General features: G+C 43.1%; 1 protein-coding gene across 2 annotated transcripts in view; it reads left to right on the forward strand.

Moving 5' to 3' along the window:
- The window catches only part of Gli3 (GLI family zinc finger 3), a 277,128-nt gene that overhangs the window by 461 nt on the left and 256,723 nt on the right, over window positions 1–19,944 (forward strand). For both annotated transcript variants that reach the window (XM_013521254.1, XM_013521255.1), the window contains exon 2: window positions 13,794–13,958. In XM_013521254.1, coding sequence (XP_013376708.1) covers window positions 13,835–13,958 — 124 coding nt within the window. In that variant the 5' untranslated portion in view covers window positions 13,794–13,834. The remainder of the gene's footprint in view (window positions 1–13,793; window positions 13,959–19,944) is intronic.

A 19,944-nucleotide genomic window follows, 5' to 3' on the forward strand; every position in this document is an offset into this window, starting at 1 on the left:
GGAGGAGGGGGAGGAGGAGGGGGAGCAGGAAGAAGAAAGAGAGTCTGAGAGTCGGAGAGAGTCCGGCCACATCTGTTAAAACTTGGGGGAGGAGGAATGCGGGGAGGAGGAGGAAGAGGAGGCGGAGAGGCGCGCAGGAGAAGCGCGCGGGAGGGGAGCGCGCAGCGGGGACAACTTCTGCACCCCGTGAGTAGCGCGGGCAGCGCGGGTCCGGGCGGGGGGTGCCTGGCGGGATGGGACCTCACTCCGGAAAGTGGATCGGAAGCCCGCAGGGGCGGCCTGTGGGGGAGTTCTTTCTTTCTCTTCTCCCCTCCCTCCCGCGGCGGAACCAAATCAGAACTGTCACTCAGGGCCTGTGAGTCAGAAGGGATCGGATTACACGATCCTTGCAACTGATGCCCGAGCTGCAAGAACGGGCGGGAGCAGGCCGGGCACACTCGCGCTCGCGCACCCAGCCGCCTCCCACGCGCCCCGCCGCCCGAGCCCCCGCACTATGCCCGCGGCGGGCGCACCCCGCGCCCATCCCCGCCGCTCGAGGTAGCCGCCGCCACCCGTTCGCCCGCGCCCGGGACCGGGTCTATGGGACGCTCGGGGACTTGACAGCCGCCGCCGCGCCGCAGGTACGTCCCGCCCGAAGTTCTTTGTTTTGCGGCCACGCAGCCAGGTCCCGCGGCAGCGTCCCTGGCCTCCGGGTGCGGAGGTGGTCCCCAGCCGGGGAGCAGGATGGGACGAAAATGGCTGTCACCAGGCGCCCAGATGGAGAGAGCCTCCTGTAAGGGTCGCAGCAAGTCTCTTCCCACCCTCTTGGAGGTCCCTTTCCAAGTGCCGGCCTCTCCAGCTGTCCAGACAGACTGCAGAATTGCGCATCCCGCAGCGGGCGCGAAGTTTGCATTGGCGGCCACTGCGCCCCTCGCCTACACTCCTGCTCAAAGTGTTAAAAAGAGCTCCGCGAGCCCCCGAGCCTCGGGTTGAGTCCTCTGCGCTCGGGGCTCCGGCGCTGGGCGCGCAAGGCCCTCGGACGCGCGGAGGAGGCGGCCGCGAGGTGGGGACGCGCGGGGACCGTAGCTGCCGGCGCTCACTGCAGCCGGGGCTTCTCTTCCGAGGGCGGGGGTGTGGTGTTAGCAGATGCAGAGGCGCGCCTCCGTCGTCAGAGAGGAAAAGTGAAAGTTGTACCATCTGTATATGATTTGGGATTCTCTTTTATTTATTTTCCTTTCTAGGGGCAGCACACACGCGCACCCACAAATACACACACGAACAAAGTAGCCGTGGCCCTTGCAGCAATCATTTTGGAGGTTGCGTTTACACGGAACAGAGTGGGGACTGCATCTCTGCAGGGACAGAGAATTTCTAGAGTTTCAGTACAGAAAATGGGCGGGAGGAGGTGGAGAGGAAACAAATATTGATCCCCAAACTTGGAGTTTGTGAAGCGACTTATAAGCAGATTGGTAGATGCAGGCGCTCCACTCCATACCCAGCTTTTCATCCTTTTCTGAACTTGGTGCTCGTGTACCCTTTGCCATAAGATGCCCTCCCACAGGAAGCTCAGGACCCCCGGGCTTCCCGTGCTAACTTGGGCCAAGATTGAAGAGGTTTCCCCCGTTGTTTTGTTTCAATCCAGATTCCCAACTTATATCCCTGGTGTAGACTGCCGGATAGATTCTGGCCTTGGGTACAGAGCTCGTGGCCCTCCGCCAGTTTATATGTACATATATTTATGTAAAACATTTTCTCCCAGCTCTCTGCCAGCTGTTCCACATTTTCCAGCTGCCACATCAGTTTGAAATGATGGACTGTCCGAGTCTCCCAGTAAAAGAGCCCTTTCCTTAGAGGTATGGAGAGCCGGCCCCTGCAAATACATGGGCAGTGCCATTAGTATATTCTGAAAACACCTCCTGCTCGCTCTCCTTCCCTCTTCTCCCCAGTTAGCCTTTGCAGAGCACAATGAGGACACTCAGCTCAAAATTCAAGTAATTGGGCTTTTCCCTCCTAAATGTGATTTTGGCGGAGGCCATTTTTTTTTTTTTTTTCTTTTTTAGATCTTTGAAATACGTGTCTGGTGGAAATAAATTGACTTTCAGAAAAGAGTTGCGGCTTGAGCGCGTTGGGATGACTTGTGTGGCGGGGCAGGCTGTGCCATGGCCATCTGAAATAATCTCATTCTAGTCTGTTTAAGGCAGGGACGATTCAGCCTCTCCCTGGCACACTTTTTGTGTGGCTTGACTTCTGGTGTTGTAGACCAAAATCTTCAAGAATTGGCCTAAAGTATTAATTTTGAGTATTTATGTAATTGCTCTGTAATTTGAATAGGTGCCTTATTGATTGATTCCTGTAATTATTTCATTTAGGTTTTAAATTAAAAATTAATAATAGTCTGACAGCTTCTTAATTACATGTGTCAAGATTATTTTGAAGGAAGAAAATGCTATGTTTTAAAATAGTGGAAATAACTCTCAAATTTCTTCATTTTTCCAAAGCAGAGCAGAATTTCAGTTGAGGGGATTTATTAAAGCAGTGGTGATTGGTTTTAGCAGAGGGAACTGTGAAGTATCCTTAGAATTTGTTTATGTTAGGAAATACTGTTCTTAACCTGATACACAAATACATGGCCAGTTAGATTATAGTCAAACCTAAAACAAACATGAAATAACATTTAAATTAGTTGGAATAGCATATTTATACCGAGCAGAGAGTTTATTTTACACTAAAAGCTATTTAATTAGAAGCTCTCTGCCTAAGGGGAGATCCTTTCAGGAAATATAATTCTGAAAGTCAGCCTAGGGAAGTTTTGGTTTAAGACGCATGAATGAGTTCAATGTGAGATGTGTCTAGTGAAATTTTTACACAAGCAAAAACACTTTAAAAGGTATAGATTGCATTATTTCTAATAGGCTGGTAGCATTGGCCCTGATGCCTACCAATTCCCTGTGCTTTTAACATGCTTGTGTTCCTTGATTGAACCCTGATAGACACACATTTTTATTGTATGTGTCTCATTTGCTGAGGACCACAGATAGAAATGAGAAAATTCAGCACTGATGAAAAATGGCCCTGCTCCGTTATTTCATTACTTATTTAATGAAAGAATCGTTAATTTATCAATTTGATGCCCCAGCCTAAAAGTTGGACTTGCCTTTGTTTCTTCACCAGTGAAGTTTCTTTAATTACCTGCATGCGGTTAAGGGTTTCAGACTTCCTCTGGGCTCGCGGTTTAGAGGTCCTTGCTCCTAGGTAAGGTATCCTGCTTCCTGAGATCCCCTTCCTCCTGTGCTGAGGGTAGAATTTGGGAGCTTACGGAAGGAAACAATTTAATGATCATCCTTGCATGCACCCACATGGAGACAGCAGCGCACTAAGAAAAGCCAGTCTTGAAGGAGAAGTGAATCAGTGAGTCATGAAATGCTCAAGAAAACCTTAGTAATGGAATGTTAATGCTTGTAGACTATAGTAGATTATCTTAAAAGTCAGACTTTTCTTCTTTATGCAATTGTGGTAAATCCCCAGCTAAAGAATTCTTTGAAGGAGGTTTTAAGTTCTGCTGGCATTCGTTTGCTCAGGTTGTCTGCTGTGTTTTGGAAGATTCAAGTCCTTTTCTGCGAACTTAACATCACGAGAGCCAATTAAAAGGCTGAAATGACTACAGAAGAAACAAATACATATATATTTGTTAAGCAAAAGATGAACTCTAATAATGATTTCAGGTTGTCTTCTCATTAATGCCTGGAAGAAGCTGGCGCCCTTCACTTCATGTTGTCATTTTCCTAGATGAAAATTGATCAGTTCTAGTTTCAAAGCAAATACAGGGAGACAGAATAAACAACAACAGGGGCAGGAGTACTGCTGCAAACTTTTTCAGGTACTTTCAGTGTATTTTTCATCTTTACTTTTATTTGATGGGCCTGTGAAATAGAGCTGTAGACTGGCGAAGACTTTAAATGAAATTTCACACTTTGATGATTTTTTTTTAAACTTTGATATATTGACAGCAAAAGGAGCTGCAAAGCTTTTATATAACTTGAGCAGTAACGCCAAGCAGCAGTCAAACGTCTCCCTGCATTTGTGTTTAACTGCAGAAGAAAAACATGTCCATGGGCAGTAGAGGTTCTTACCAGCCCCCTAATCCCAGATCCCAGTAAACCTTGAGGGCATGCCTCAGATCTCACTGAAACCACTGTGGACTCTCACAGTTTGCAGATTAAATATGCTATGTGTTCCTGGCTCCAACAACAGTTTTATGAGCTCACTAAGCTTTCTGTTTTAAGATCCTTTTCTTAAGTTTTTAGGACCTGCTGAAGGCGATGCTGTCTGGCACTTGTTAATTTACAGACACTTTAGATATTTCATTCTCTCTTTAAGAATTGCCAAAATTGTTATTTCTAAATGGAAAGGCTAACTAATGCCGGGGGAAGAGGGGAGAAAAGCTGTTGGAGAGAAATTGAATGCTAAATGTGTTTGTAAGCGCATTTGAGTGCAAACTTTTACGTGGTGTCTCTGTTGGTTTATGCTATTTTCCTTTTCCTGGCCCCTGAAAATTAGACTTTTTCCATTTGTAATTCTAAATGCACTATATTTTAGTATATTTCTTAGCTCCTTATTAGCACTGTATTTTGTTATTGTTGTCGTCCCCCCACACTTCTTTAATGTGAAAGTGTTTTTTGTTCTGGGTGTGTATATTTCAATCCGACAAAATGTCTGAGAAAATCTATGGCTTTCTAAAGAAGCTGAATGAAAAAGCCATTACATAGTTAATAAGGTGGCACTGGAACATTTCAGCCCCCTCCTGAAAGGCAATATTGTGTTGAGTTCTCCATCTGTGGTGTCTATGTCTGCGTCCTTGTATATGGTGCTCTTACAGTTTTCGTAAGAGTCATAATTAAAAAAGAAAATACTTACATCATTGTCCGGCAACATGTCATATCATTCCCAAGAGGACTGCAGCCAATTTTGTGCTTAAAGGTTATTCAATGAATGAAATCGTGAAAGCCCATTTGTCAAAGTACTGCATGGTTTCTGTTAGTTTTCAAGCCCCAAATTCATTGTCTGCTTGGGTCCCGCCATTAGTCATCAGTGTATTAGTGCTGCCTGCAGGCCAGGCTGCCCCGCACTTCTTCACACCATTATAGCTTTGAAAGCGTACTCTGTCGACTTGTAGAATTACTGCTCTGATTTCCGCTTGGCTGGGTTTGAGGTAAGTCCCCTCCCTACCTTCTAGCTGACTGTAATCCTTGCTTTCTTTTAAAGCTCCTTTCCAGAGATTTAGGGGAAAACTTTCTTAAGGGCTGTGTTGGCATCACACTGTGGTTTTGTTGTGGCATGCACTGTATATATAAATTGTACCTGCAGTAAATTGGATTGATTGGTGGCCTGAAACAGCTAGAGGGGCTTTTCTTTACATTTTTTTTTGGTAGGGGAGGGGGCCAGGAGTGTAGAGAGGGGGCAGGAGAGTAACATTTTACAAGCATCTGATTGTGTGTAATGTAATCCTATGCCTAAGAGTTAAATTAATTCAATGATGGAGGATAAAAAGTCTCTCTCCAAATAACTTCAGGACGGAGTGTGACGTTATAGTTGCTCATTTTCACATGGAAATGTGCAGACTTACCTGATTTGACTTTTGTTTTGAAGGTTGCATAAAATGCCTAACAAGACTCCAGAGAACTTCACATTACAGACTATCGATTTTTTTTTTTTTTTTACCAAAAGAAAACGCACCATTTAGATAAAAGATAAGTTTCAAATTGCAGCAGTGAAGGAATGGGGGAGGGTTAAGCACTGTTACTGATTTCATTTTGTGACATTTTTAAAAAGAATAATTTATTCTGAAGAAAGTTATCAGTGTGTAGAGAAACCTCATCCAGTGGCTTAAGAAGGAAGCATTAATGACTCAGATGTATGGAAACCTGGAATCTGCTGCATCAGGCCACTACTTCAGGACCATGTCTGCCATTGGAACTGTGGGTATTGCAATGAAATTCCACAACATGGTCTCTCCAGGAGCGAGGGTGTGTGGTGTGGTGTGGATTTGATGGCAGTCCTGAGCATACAGCGGATCAAAATTAAGACAGTGGAAGAATGTTGTCTGTGACTAAGCAAAGTTGATAGGACAAGTGGACCCAGGGCCATTTTTACAAAATAATCCTTAATTTAAACATCCTTACAGTCTTAAAAATTGGCTGTTACAGTTGCATTTATGATTTAAGAATGAAAGATTTAAAAATCAGGAGGATAAAGTAGGGTGAATAGTACTTCATAAAAAGTATGTGGAGTACCTTTATATCATCTGTAGCTGATTTTTACCCTCTCCCCATATTGGTCTAATATTTGTAATGGTTTAAAATTCCATTACTACTCATAGAACACCCAGTCTGTCCCTTAAAGGGTTCTTGTAGAATCCCACAGGATTCTGGGAACCCAAAGTTACATAAGTGCTGTAAGAATAATTTGACAAACTTTTTTTTTCTGAAAATATGTGAAGGCTTTTAATTCCTGTAAACCTCAGTGAAGGGAGACAAGGGACACATTTGATTAGTCGTGAGGTTTTTGCTAGATATGTGGGTTTAAGGGGAATATGGTTTTCATGAGCTTAACTGATCTATACACTGATAACTGACTTACAGATCCATATTTTCGTCTGAGGAGGATTTTCTGTATCTGGCTAACCTGCTGAAAGTGGGGTGTCACTGTGTTCACCACTGTTCAACCTTTCATGGTACCTGCCATGCAGGCTGCTTCCAGAAAGTGTTGCAGAACCCTGAAATAGTAATGAACGAATGTGAAATAGAGACCTTACTCCCCCACCAAATGTTTGGCATTAAGTACTTCTGGCAGCTGAAAAAAGATATTTTCTTTTAAATACACAAGGCCAAAAAATAAAACAGGCACCTAAAAGCTGTTGTTTGTGATTTTAATTGTAATAGCAGTGATTACTTTCATGTCACATAGGCTTTTCAGTGGTTGAAGTTAGATGTGTGGATTTCTTAAAAGTTCAGATGTAGTTAATTTACAGAAACCAATTTCACTTAATTTTATTGCAAGGCAATTATTTCCTCCTAGAATAATTCCACTTGGGGATGTCTGTTTTGAATACTGCTTGTCTGCCATCAGAAACATAGCAAAGAAAGCCTGAAGACAGTAGGTAAAAGAATTGGGGAGCCCTCTGCTACCAGTGGTACCTTGGACAGGTAGCAGTTTTCTTATTTTGTAGTTAAGGCTTTAGACTTTCCTTCCTGTAGGGGAAAATAATCCTATATAAAGGTAAAAATAATTGTGCATTAAAAATACGGTAGTTAAAAATTCATGAAGATTTCATTAAGAACTCATGAAGGTGGATTTCTTTTCCTGCAGGAAGAGGAAGGCAATACTGACAGGAAGGGTAAAGAAGCCTTAGAAATCTTGGGGACTGTTAGTGTGTCACAGAGGTTATAGGTACCTAATTGATTTTAAGTTCAGGGAGATATTTTGCATACAGGGAACCATCAACCACATCGCAAACCTGTAAGAGGTTTTTCTCTAATGCACAGGTTCACAAAATCTGCTGAGATGATTTTTAAGTCCCTGCAGTTGGTTCACTGAACCTGAGGACTATTTTTTCCTTCCAAAACTGATCAAAAAGTTAAAATCAGAATTAGCTTTGTGCTTCTTGGTTTTGTAAAACAAAAAATTTGCCTTAAAAGATTTCTTTTGTTTTAGAAATGAGTAATAGCTTCAGGAAGGTATACAATTTTTTAATGGGAATTTTACCTAAATAGCTCCAAGAGTATTACTTTGAAGTAGCAGCTGATCTAGTTGCAGTAAAGGATGAGAGAAATGTCCCTCATCAGTAACACAAGGGAGGCTACCTTGTAAATTCTACCCAGGCTGTTTGTTCTGGAATTTTAAAGCATGAACACATTAGGGAGACCATTTAGTTGACCAGTCTACAGACAGCTGTACATAAATGTGATTTCTCTGAGGAGAACCTCACTCGCCTGGAGCAGTAGTTCCCTGGACTAGAAAGAGTACTTTCTCACTTCAGGCATAATCATGACGCTGCTAATAACGTTGTTTGGCCTGTTGCAAAGTCATCTGTTGGTGACCGCTCATGGCCATAGCTTTTCTAACCCATCAGAAATGGATCGGATTATTAATCAGCCTTTCTAACTTAGTTGTTTAAAATATGTAAAGGCGTTCAAAAGAAAACTCAAAAAAGTTGCTGCCCAACTTCTGGCCAACTCAAAAAACAAAACTAAACAAAATAAATCAGAACAAAACAAAAACCAAACCAACTGGATGTGCAGGGAGAGTGCTCTGTCAGTTTAAACTGCAGCTGTGTTTCTGCCTAGGCTGCCTGTGTTCAGTTCCCACGTAACGCTAGGTGATGGCATTAGCACTGATACTCTCTTTGAAAAAAATTTTTCAGTATTTAAACAATAAAGGAATCCTGCTTGCCCGTGAGTCAGAGGTTTTGAGGCACAGATGAAAGAGTGATTTTTGCACGTTTCCAGAATTGTAATTTTTCACACTATTTACTACTGCATAAAGCCTCTGTGGTGGTACAGGTTAAACCGTGCAACACATGGAGGGCTTCCCTGAAAGAGAGACAATGAGGCTGTGTGTCTGTGCTTTGGCCACCTTTCTCTATTTATGGCAGCCTATGAAGGAAACCACATTTAGGGGCCAGGTTAATGGTGAATGGGTTTTGTGAGTAAAACACACACCCCTTGGTTTCCTGAAGCCTTTTCAAGTGTTCCCAGTGTTTCTTTGTCCTGAAAGACACACACACACACACACACACACACACACACACACACACACAGGGTGCTGCGTTTGCCGAGTGCCTGGAAAGTTGCATCCAGCTAGTTAAAATAGCTGTGTGGATACAACCAGGGCCAACCAGACAGTTTGCAAATGCCCACAAATACACCAGAGAAGCAGGGTAACTGGTCTGATCCGAAATGATATGGGCTGCATCTGTGCCCTGCTGAGGCCTGAGCCCCCTCTTCTCCCGGGTGTACCCCCCCCGCCCTCCCCCCGCAGCCTGGCTGGCAGACTTGCATTGTCCCCAGAGGCCACTTGTAGATCAAAGTGGGTCCCCAGAGAACACTGCCTCTGGCCTCTGCCCCCAAACACCCAGAGCCCTTTCTGAGAAATTCTCGGCGCACTGTTGGGGCCCGGGGCCAGGAGCACGGGGTGTGGATGTCCCCACGCTGATGTAATGATGATGGATGCGGCGACACTGCGCGCACACCGCCTGCGCTCCTAATGAATTGGCCTCTGAGAGGGGCTCAGGGAGCAGCCAGGACGCAGGCCCGGGGTGGTGGTGGGGGGGGGAAGGGTGATGCTTAAGGGTGTGAAAAACACACCTTGCACTTTTCTGAAGGGCCCAGACAGGAAAACTTAAGAGTGGGACAGCTTTCAGACCACATGGGCCACAGCCACGCAGCCTGACCAACATCAGCATCTTGACAAAGGAGACTCTACTCTCCTTTGCAAAGACAGAAGTTCGCTTTTTGAAGAGCCTATCCTTCTCTCCTTACATCTCTAAGTAGCAACCTCAAAGAGGACGATTTGAGACTATTGAAAATGTAGGTGGCCCTTACGAATTCTCCCATTTGGTCAGTACTGTATTGCTTTTTTTTTTTTCCCCCTTGCTCACTTTCAAATGCGACTTTGGGCTGCACCCTCACCTGGTCAGTGGCTGCAGGAAGCTTTAAGTGCTTTGTTTTACAGGAGATTGGTGCAGGTTCAGATTTATAATTTAGGAAGAAAAGACCCACCTGCGGGCAGGTTGCTAGTAGGCAGAGGGATTAGATTTAAATAGGATCTGGAATTAATTGTGCACTGGGTTTTGGCCTGGGGGAAATTATAAAACGTTCAGGGATGCTTGAATGGGAAAAACCTGCACTGCTTTGTGGAAGGAATGTTCATCCCTTCCCTTTTACCTGTGAAACTTGAAGCCTTAGGAAGGCATGTAGCAAGAGAGCAGTTTTCCTTGTTTTTGTTTTTTTTTTTTTTCTTTCTTGTCCAGGTACTCAGGCTACTGGGCCTCAAAAGTCAAGGGGCACACCAGCACATCTTGCATATAAGGTTTCCGCAGTGAGGGAGTTCAAGGAAGTAAGCAAAGAAACTGTGTCAGTGGGAAAGAAGTCTCATTTCACTCACTCATATCCCAAAAGCAGTGGCAAGTTGTCCTCAGAGAAAAGTCCTTGAAGTGAAGCAGAACTTGAAATTTTTCCTTGGTACTTAAGTTCTAAATAACTTGGAGATTATTGTTTGTGAAACCACAGCACTCTAGAGCTCCTGCCGTTTAGGGCCGAGGACTCCGTGGGGAATGTTCACTGGTCAGCCCTGACCTAAGGCGTTAATGATCATCTCAGTACTGAGTTTCTAACCCACTGCCTGTCCTGTGAAACCTGTCATCTCAGCTAGAAGCAGCCGCCCTTTTCTGCCCCTGGGTCCTCCTGCACAACTTGACGGGTATGGGTGTCCAGAATGTTAAACCTTTCTCTTGATAACTCACAGGGCCAAACTTACGTTTTATCAGTAAAATAAGCACATAGAATTCATAGGGAGATACAGGAAGCAGATGTCTGCCTTGGCACGTTGCCATTTTTATAACCACGTTCCACACATCAACTGCACTTTTAAATAATTAGTTACTAACTAATGAGATCCAAAAATAAGTTGTCAAAATAGAAGAAGGGGGTAGACTCTTCGGTGACCGAGGACCTATTTTTTAAAAAATCCTTTTCAAAAGGGGGTAGGAATTAGTATTCGCTAAGACTATTAATTACTGTGATGGCAGGCAGCGCCTGGAGCTTTACCTCTTCTTGTTGAAGCCTTTCTCTGCTGAGATGCTATGGGGAGGGTTGTGTTGCTTTCTTACAATGAAGTCCTTTGCCTTGGGGGAAAACCCAACAACTCCACAAAAACCAAGTTTGTCAAGGAACTTCGGTGACTTGTCTTTTCACTACTGTTAATTAGCTTCCTCTGCTAAAGAGGAGACATAGTTTTCGCTAGGAATCCCATCTCTTAATGGGATTTTCTGGTCCATTTGTAAGTTTCTGTGTAAAGTTTCAACTTAGGTGACTACTCAAATTCAACTGGTAAACTCTACCCAAATAGCTAAGGCTGGATATAGCAAGAGGCTGTTTCTTCAAGTGGTTAAAAGTGGAGTGTGTTAAGTATTTCTGCTATTTTATTTTATTTTATTTTTTGGTGGTTCTGGGAATTGAACCCAGGGCCTTCATATTGAGCTGTATCCCCAACCTATTTTTAATTTTGAGACAAAGTCTTGGTACATTGTCCAGGCTAGTGTTAAAAACTTGCAGTCCTCCTGCCTGTCTCCCAGAGTGCTGGGATTATAGGCATGTATCACCATATCTGGTTTTTATACACTTTGCCAGTTTTCGGAGATATTCCAAATACAGAATATAATGTATGTAGATTACTCAGTAGGACTAAAACACAAGACACTGTAGACTGAAAGTCACAGGGTCATGGATGTAATAGATTATTTTCTCAGTCACGTTCTTATTTGTACTAGGTGCTGGGAAGACAGAAATCTTGTCCACAATCTAGAGGGAGGGATGGTAGTCAGTGAAGACCTTTCTAGGTAAAGAGCTGATTATCATTGTGGTGGGTGCTGAGGGAGATGTGGGTAATCTGTGAATTCAGTATTCTGGAGTGTACTTCATTTATTAGTCTATCTAGTCAGCAAAGTCTTCCATGATCCTTCTGCCTGGTACATACCACTGAGCAAAACCACCATATAGAACAGTGGTTGGAAAGCTTTAGCAAGCCTGACCGTGAGTACTGCTTATTAAAGTACAGGTTCCCAGGTGTCATCTGTCCCAGGACATAGGCACGGCCTCAGAAATTGAACTCAGGAACCAGAACACTTAGCAAGCACTCAAGCAGCCCTGATCCCAGCGGTTCCGTGGCACTCTGAGAAAGTGATGCAGATTGGGTTGTGGTCTTGCGATGTATCAGAGATGTTATTTAAACCAATGTCAGGAAACATTAAAAACAAGTTCTTCTGGGATTTGTTAGAGGCAATAAAGGGTAGTCGAATTTTTTTTTTAAGCTTTCTTTATCTGGATTCATGGAAAAACTCTGGAGGATCTATGATCCTTCAGAAATTTAAGTGTGCATTCCTGTGTGTACAGTGTTTCAGGTGGTTTTCTGGAAGAAGGTCCTTAACTTTGAACATGTTCTGAAAGAGGATGTGCTCTCCCTCCTCCAATGAAAAGGATTAAATGCTACGATTTGATTCCGTCATTTGACCAGTAACACACAGAGGTTCAGCAACAGGTCGCCCGAGTTAGTGTGCTGGACAGCTCCTGGGACACTGGTCGGGTAGCCCTGGTCCTCCAGTTTGAACACATTTTGAGCTGGCTAAAGATATTTGCAGCCCCTTGACTCTTCTCTTTCTCAGTGCCTTTGAGAGATGTTTCTGAATTTGGAGTGGATCTTACAATTGATATGTAAATTTCACTTGGTGCTTCTTTTTTCTTTTTATTCCACAAAAGCTGTTCTTAAATAACTTGTGTGTTTTACACTGAATGACACTGGATAATCTCAGAAAAGAATTGCAAGTTAGTGCAAAGACTGATGTCCATAGTACCATGTGACTTTTGTTTCTTACGACTTCTGTTTACTTGAAATCCAGGTCAAGGGGAGTTTATTGTATGTTAAAGAATTTGCAGTTCCCTTGCAAGAAGAAGTTAAAGGTGACTAGACATATTTCATCTGGCATTTTAACTTTTTTTAGCTGGTGAAGCAGTTGCTTACTTTATTGTAGGAATCACTGCTCCTACTGAATACTGTAGAGTCTGGTAAAGGCAGAAAAATAAGTAGCTGACAAAATGGATATAAAATGCCCACTGTGGTGTTGTGATACAGATAACTTGAAGAAAACATGCCAGAGAGGGGACTGTTCATCTTTTCTTCTATTCTTTGTAGGTGTAGAGCAGGATCGCAGAAAAGAACGTAGACTAAGAAGGGTGAAAATTGATGAGTGATGAGTTAGGGCAATTATCACATGAATGAAGCCAGTGAAAGACAGACAGAGTAGGCTTGCCTCTAGTGGAGTTTGCATATATTTTAGTGACCCCTGGCTTTGCTGTTGGTAATCTCTCCGGGCTTTTCCTTGTGGGATCAGAGGTATATTATTCTATTACCTTGTTTCAAAAATGGAACCGAAATGAACTGAAAGGTTCTCATGTTTTAGAATATGGTTTATTTGGCTGATTTTGGATTACGAAGCATATTGCAGCTCAGAGATCTTAATGAAAGAAGCATACATCATTGGTTGCTTAGCTTGAATTATTCCCTACTTCAGAACTTTCAGTAAAAAGCCTGAATGTGAGCATTTGTGGAACATTCTTTACACCAGCTAAACAGAAACACATCTCTGCTGTAGAAGCAGTCCTATTGTCCCTTCTTATAAAGTTGGCCATCTGAAGAGTCTGTTGTAGACATGGCTTAAAAGAGTAACGTGACACTTGTGTTCCACGTTATGGACACAGCTGAGAATGGAGGTATTTGGACCATTTGATGGCCAGTGCCCAGGAAGAATTTAGGAAAACGTTCACATTGTGGAATACTGCCTTTTTCCTTTTGGGTATGTGGATAACATTTGCCTGGCTTGTTAATAAAACTCGGAGACTTTTTTTTGCCAAAGAGCCTGTGGAGAAACATGATTCAGAGTTCAATTTTTGCTAAAATTTTCTTCTCTTACTTGACCCGCAAAGGATGCTTTTGGGGCCTCTCCTACTTTTACGTAAAGTTGATGGCTTTGTGGTGTTTTGTAGGTGTTCCCCCTAGAAAAGAGCTGAAGTAATGAGAAGACACCATGGAGGCCCAGTCCCATAGCTCCACGAGCACTGAGAAGAAGAAAGTGGAGAATTCCATTGTGAAATGCGCCTCCCGAACAGATGTCAGCGAGAAAGCAGTGGCCTCCAGCACTACTTCCAATGGTGAGCAGCCACTCCACACCCAAACCCGCAGTCCTCTTTTTATCCCCTGCATTTCTTACGAATTGAGCATTTCCACCTGGATCAGTGCTTGTTCTAGCAGAGGCTGAGGAAGACGCATGAGGTGGAGGGTGGCGGGAGGCGAATGGGCAGATTTCAGGAATCTCCATCTTGGCACTTAACCTACGTGTTTTCTTCCAGATCTTCTAATTTGGGATGTAAATGTGATAGATTATTTATTATAGGAAGTTCCTGTTTTGGCATTTTAGAAATCAACTTGATTAGTCTGGCGAGAGTTCAGAATGCTTTGCATTTCACAAGCAAAGTCTATATTCTTTGGAATAATTAGCTTTTATAAAATATACACAAGCTGTCTTTGTTAAAATTAGTGACACCCCCCCCCCACTGCTCTTCCTCAATTTTAAGTAGTCTGCTATAAAGGATTTTAAAATTTAGCAGTTGAACCTTAAGGTAGCATTAGGATCTGAGATGGGTTTCATGGTTGGCTTACACAAATTGAATTTATTTAATTGTTTTCAGAGCAACATAGTCTCCTTTTCTATGCATTGTGTTTGTACATTGTAAGCAATGTACAGAGGCATTTCTGTTCAAGAATGGAGTGTTCAAGTCAATTCCAGAGCCCCTGGTGGTACAGACAGACTAGATGGGTTAGTGGTAACCTTTGTGTCCTTGCTGGGAGACAGTCTCTTTGATTTTTGTAGCTTTTACAGCCATCCTGGCCTCCTGGCTTTCAGTGCACTTTTCCACCATCAAGCTGGCTAGCTCTTGGGTGCTGTGTAGCTGGGCTCACTGATTTGTGTGAGCCAAACTGCTCCCTTCCTCCTATCTCCCCCTGGGCTTATCATTATTTATCCCTGGAAAGGTTCTACCAGCATGATTTACAATTTTCTTAGGTGTAGAGGTGGAGACTTAGAGTTGGCTTCGGAAGGGAGCTTTGGCCCAGAACCTTCGCCTCTGAAAGCAGAGATTCCTGAAGAGTCTGGCTGCCCCTCTGTGCCTGTGCACATCTATCCAGTCTGCCCTTCTGGCTGCCCTCTTCCGCTGATGTCTTGAGCTGTGCTCCTGGATGTGGCATCAAGGATGGGCCCTGGCTTTCAGACCTGCTGGCTGATGAGTCTGCATTTGCATTCGTCCTTAGGGAGATATATTTATGTTTGGGTTGAAATAATGAATTTACAAATAAGTATGCAAAAGATAAATCACCCTAGTACGACCTTTCTTGGAATAAATAAATGATAAGCCTTACTTTGTTTGTGGTATTTAAACTCAGAATTGGAAGCTGATGTGGTGGCTCATGCCCATTACCCCAGCACTCTAGAAGGCTGAGGCAGGAAGATCACAGGTTCAAGCCCACTCTGAGCAACTTAACAAGACACTTTATTAAAATAAAATAAAGAGGTCCAGGGATGTAGCTCAGTGTGAAGGCCCTGGGTTCAGTCCCTACCATTGCAAAAACAAACCAACCTCAGGACCAGAGCCAGAATATTTCTATTATTTTTCCAAGGGGCTGGGGATTTAGCTCAGCGGCAAAAGCGCCTGCCTGGCAAGCACAAGGTCGTGAGTTCAGTTCCCGGTACCGGAAAAAAACCAAAAAAAAAAAAAAAAAAAAAGAAATATTATTTTTCCAATGTGGTCACAGAAGGTGTATTTTCCCTTTAAAAAAAAACACAACGTGTTATTCTGGGTTCTTTCTTCTAGAATTTGTAAAAATTAATCCAATTTATTATGTCAGAAGTGGAATCAATGCATGCAGTATTGGTTATTTGGTAATTTTCATAGTAATTTTGTAGAATAAGTGTTTTCTGCACATCACGCTTCAGGAAACATCAATTTTGGATCATCTTTAGGGTGTGTGTGGGTATCAGTGACAAGAATGTGAGAGCACGTGAACCTGCAGTACACTGGGAATGCGTGTGTGTGGTGTGGGAGGGAAGAGGCCAGAACGGTGCCTTTGGGGGAACGTGTTTGTCATAGTTACTTTTCTTGTTGCTAAGACAAAATACCCGATACTGAAAGTTAAAGGAGGAAAGGTTTATCTAGCTCACAGTTCGTGGAGGTTTCATTCCATAATCACTTGGCTCCAAGGTAAGGTGGCATCATAGAGGAGAAACAGTTTATGGCAGACAGAAGGTAGCAAAGCAACAACGGACAAGACAAGTCTTTTTCTGTTCCTTGTATTGTGTCCAGGCTACTGGGATTAGGATGGTACCAAACCAGTCAGCTCACTGATTTAGTAAACACTCACCTTAATCCTAGCATCCTTAATCCTAGCATTGCACCATGAATCAGTCACACACTCTAGATTCAGCCACCTTGGGAAAAACCCCACCTATGACTGCATGAAGCTTTAGGGGGACATGGAGACACAGTGTTACTATACCAGGTGGAGTCAGGACAAGCCCCGTCCTAGTCATCAACTTGTTGTCACCACCTCCTCCCTCCTTTTGAAGGTGCAGCTGCCACCTTGGGATATGCACCTAGGAGGTGTTCTACTCTTGCTCTGGGTCCTATGCCACCCTGTGACCACAGGTCCCCTCAGAAGCCTGTGGAAAGTGACTGGGAACAGAATTAACCTAAGTGGAACAGTGGTCAGGGGACCTGGAGAGAAAACTAACCAGAGAAGGAGCAGTTATGAGTTGCAAAAGCTAATCCTAAAATAAGATGAGCATGATGGCACCGCACTGTAGGTGGCTGAGGCAAGCTCGAGCCCAGTGTGGGTAACTTAGTGACTTAGAGAAACCCTGTCTTAAAATACAGAAAGGACTGAGGATATAACCCTGCAAGAAAGCCTTGGGTTCCATCAGTCAGTCCTGTGATACGGAATCATCACAGATTGTTTCCTAAAATGTTCTCCACTGGTTTTGTTCCCTGATCAGCCTGTGCCATTGAGGCCTACATCCCCTCCTGCACGTGTACAAATCCCATCCCATCTGGGGTCAAAAGGCCTGAGAGCTCTCCAGAATCATCTGAACTCTGACCATTATCAAACAGATGGAAATAGTTTTTTTAAAACATGAATGTGCGCTTGATAGGGGGATCCCAGAAAAACAAACAAATACCTTTAAGGACAGAAAAAAGTAAAACCAAGGAAAATGAACTTTTTTCTTTAAGTGAATGTTAATAATTATGATCTTCTTTACAGAGTTCTGTGTAAGTACTGAGTGCTAACTGATTGTTCCACTGGAGCACCAGAGGCCTTTACACAGTTCTCTGCAGTTTGCATCTAACTAGTTTAGAGCCTCCTCCAGACCCAGGTGGTGGTAAGAGCGAGAGGTGGTGGACTGCACAGCTTCTGTGTGCTCTCTTCCTAGTCCTGCTTGTCCTGCCGCACTCTGCACTGGTCACAAAAGCCAGTTCCTGTGCCCTGTTTGGGCCTAGAGTTCATGCAGGCATTCAGAGATCAGTGCACTGGGTACGTGCTGGCCGGAGGCTGCCATTGTTATGGCTGTCATCCATCTGTGCATTCATCTGTCTTGCTACAAATATTTCAGAAATGCATGGAGACCTGCACGAAAACTATTTACAGACAGGAATACACAATCCATGGGATGCTGTCACAGGTAGCACTGGTTGCTCCTGTTTTTAGAGGTCTCCTAAGTTTTCCTTTCAAAACTCTGCCCTTCGCTTCATAGCTGGAGAATTAAAATATGAGTTCAAGTGGGACATCCTTGCTCATACTTGTCATCCTGACACTTCGGGAGGCTGAAGCAGGAGGACCACAAGCTGCAACCCAGCCTACGTAACAAAACAAAAAATAGTAAAAAGGAGTTGGGATGTGGCTTAGTGTAAAGATGCTGGTTCAATCCCTAGTACTGTAAAGAGAGAGAGAGAGAGAGAGAGAAAGAGCTCAGTATCAACAGCCAGATGAATGTAATACAGGCATCTTCTCTCCCATCCACCCTTCCATGGTTAAAAATGAAACAAACAAAAATGTTTTGTTATTGGTGAAATTATTGGTGAATTTGACTTAACTAAGTTTTCCAACCATTATGTGGTGTAATTCGTTCTTGATTCTGAGGCTCCTAGCCAAAGCACGCGCATTCCATGGCGTGTCCTCACAGGCCTGTTTTCTTGCTTTTCTTGCTGAGTCTCTGCTTCTAGAATAACACTCGTATAGAGTTTTGTTTAAACACAACATACACACAGCCAGACATGTGCTTCAGAAACCCCGAACACCGTTGTAAACAGGCATTTGCTTCATACGCCTGAAAGTTAAAATAAACACAAGTGAAAAACTGTGTTCTAGACGTTGTAGGGGAACAAAGGCTGAATTGGATTTTTGTAACGTTTAACAGTTTCTGTCTACATTATGAAGGCTGTCAAAGTTTTTACAAGGGAACCACAATATGCCTATAGTTTAGTGGATCCTTAATCCAGTTTTAAATTTCAGTGTTATTTATGAGATGGCAATGACAAAGAGTTTTTCCTCAACATTTTTAAGTGTATTTGTGATTTAAGTGATCGTTTTTGTCATCAGTGACACCGTGGCTTTCCCATATAAAATGTGCATTCACATGGTAGTCCTCATTGTGGACTTAATCAGTTGATCTGATAAGATTATAAGTAAGACACCTTAATAATGTGCATTTCTGGTGTTAGTTTATTACTTCCAAAGACAGATGTTGTGTTTTCTAAATAAACGGAGTTTTACATTTAGATCTATTCCTACTTTACACATTTGCATTAGCCTATGCAATTTCGCTCCGTTGCCTGCTCTTCAGTTTGAAAAGTTTTCATCATTTTTGGCTCTCCCTCTTTTTTTTTTTTTTTTTTTTTTGAGTAATCTGGTAGTTTCTATGGACCTGCTATTTCGGTGTTAAAAAAGAAACTCACCCTAAGTGATGTAACTGTTGTCCTGAGTATCTTTCCTCAGATCTGAAAGTTATTGAGGACACACCGGAAGGTGGTAGAAAGATGAAATGATCTCTCTGTTGGTGACGGAACACGAAACTGTCGTTGATAGATGAATTAATAATGAAAAGAAAGTTCCCTGCTCCCATTGGTTGTTTCAAAAGGAAGAGCTTGGTTCTCTGCTGAAAAATTGTTTGAGGTTTGTAAGGGGGGAGAGCTATGAGCAGTAAATACTGAAGGAGATTTGTTTTCCTCTTTTTACTTTTGGTCGCTTCCTGACCAAGCCAGCGAGCTGCCTCAGGGTCCACCCATAGGGGTTAACTGTGATGGCTCTTGGTACCCTGAATGAAGGGAAGATGCCTCTGAGTTGTAAGCAAAGTTTGAAATTCCTTACTGCTCCATCTCCCACGAGCTCTTGTTTTCTTGACCCTTTCTATGCTGAATCCTTGTGACTACGAGAAACTGGCAGATGGTTTGTACCACATTCGCCCCCTTTAGATGTTAATTCCTCTTTTTTCCTGGCCGTATAGCATTTTCTGGCACATGACATATGGGTAGAAGGAACTTTCAGATCTAATGGATTCACATTATAGGGTTTTGTTTAGGAACATCTGCAAGTTTGGGGGTCTGAAATTTGAGTTGAGTTGTGGAGCTGCAAAAGACTAGCTATGCGCGTATAGGCAGTTAACTTCTCAGTGTCTCAGTTTCCTCATCCGTTAGCAAGATAATAATTACACCTACGTCACAGGGTCTATCTTGGGAGGATTAAGTGACACAGTGCTTGTACTGTGCAGTAAGCCTATACTATAGCAAGAGCTCTGCAAAGATCAGTCTTGGGATTAAGAGGAAGCACGCTGATGAGTTTAAATGTTATGAGTCCAAAGACAAAAGGATTGTTTTCTTGAAAATACACATAGGTTTTCAAATTAAGGGAAAAATGCTTGGCAAAAGTAATGATGAATTTGTTGGACTCAGATGTTCTGAAAAATAGTTCAAGATGTTTCACAAATCCCAAATGTGACCAAGCTTGCTCATCTTAAGGAAGGACGGATTTTTAAAAACCCAACATTTCTTTACCTTTCATCTGAATGCCTCCTTAAATCAGAAAATGAGGAGG

This window comes from Chinchilla lanigera, unplaced genomic scaffold (genome assembly GCF_000276665.1).
Source record: "Chinchilla lanigera isolate Chin_1 unplaced genomic scaffold, ChiLan1.0 scaffold00059, whole genome shotgun sequence".
Lineage (NCBI taxonomy): Eukaryota > Metazoa > Chordata > Mammalia > Rodentia > Chinchillidae > Chinchilla > Chinchilla lanigera.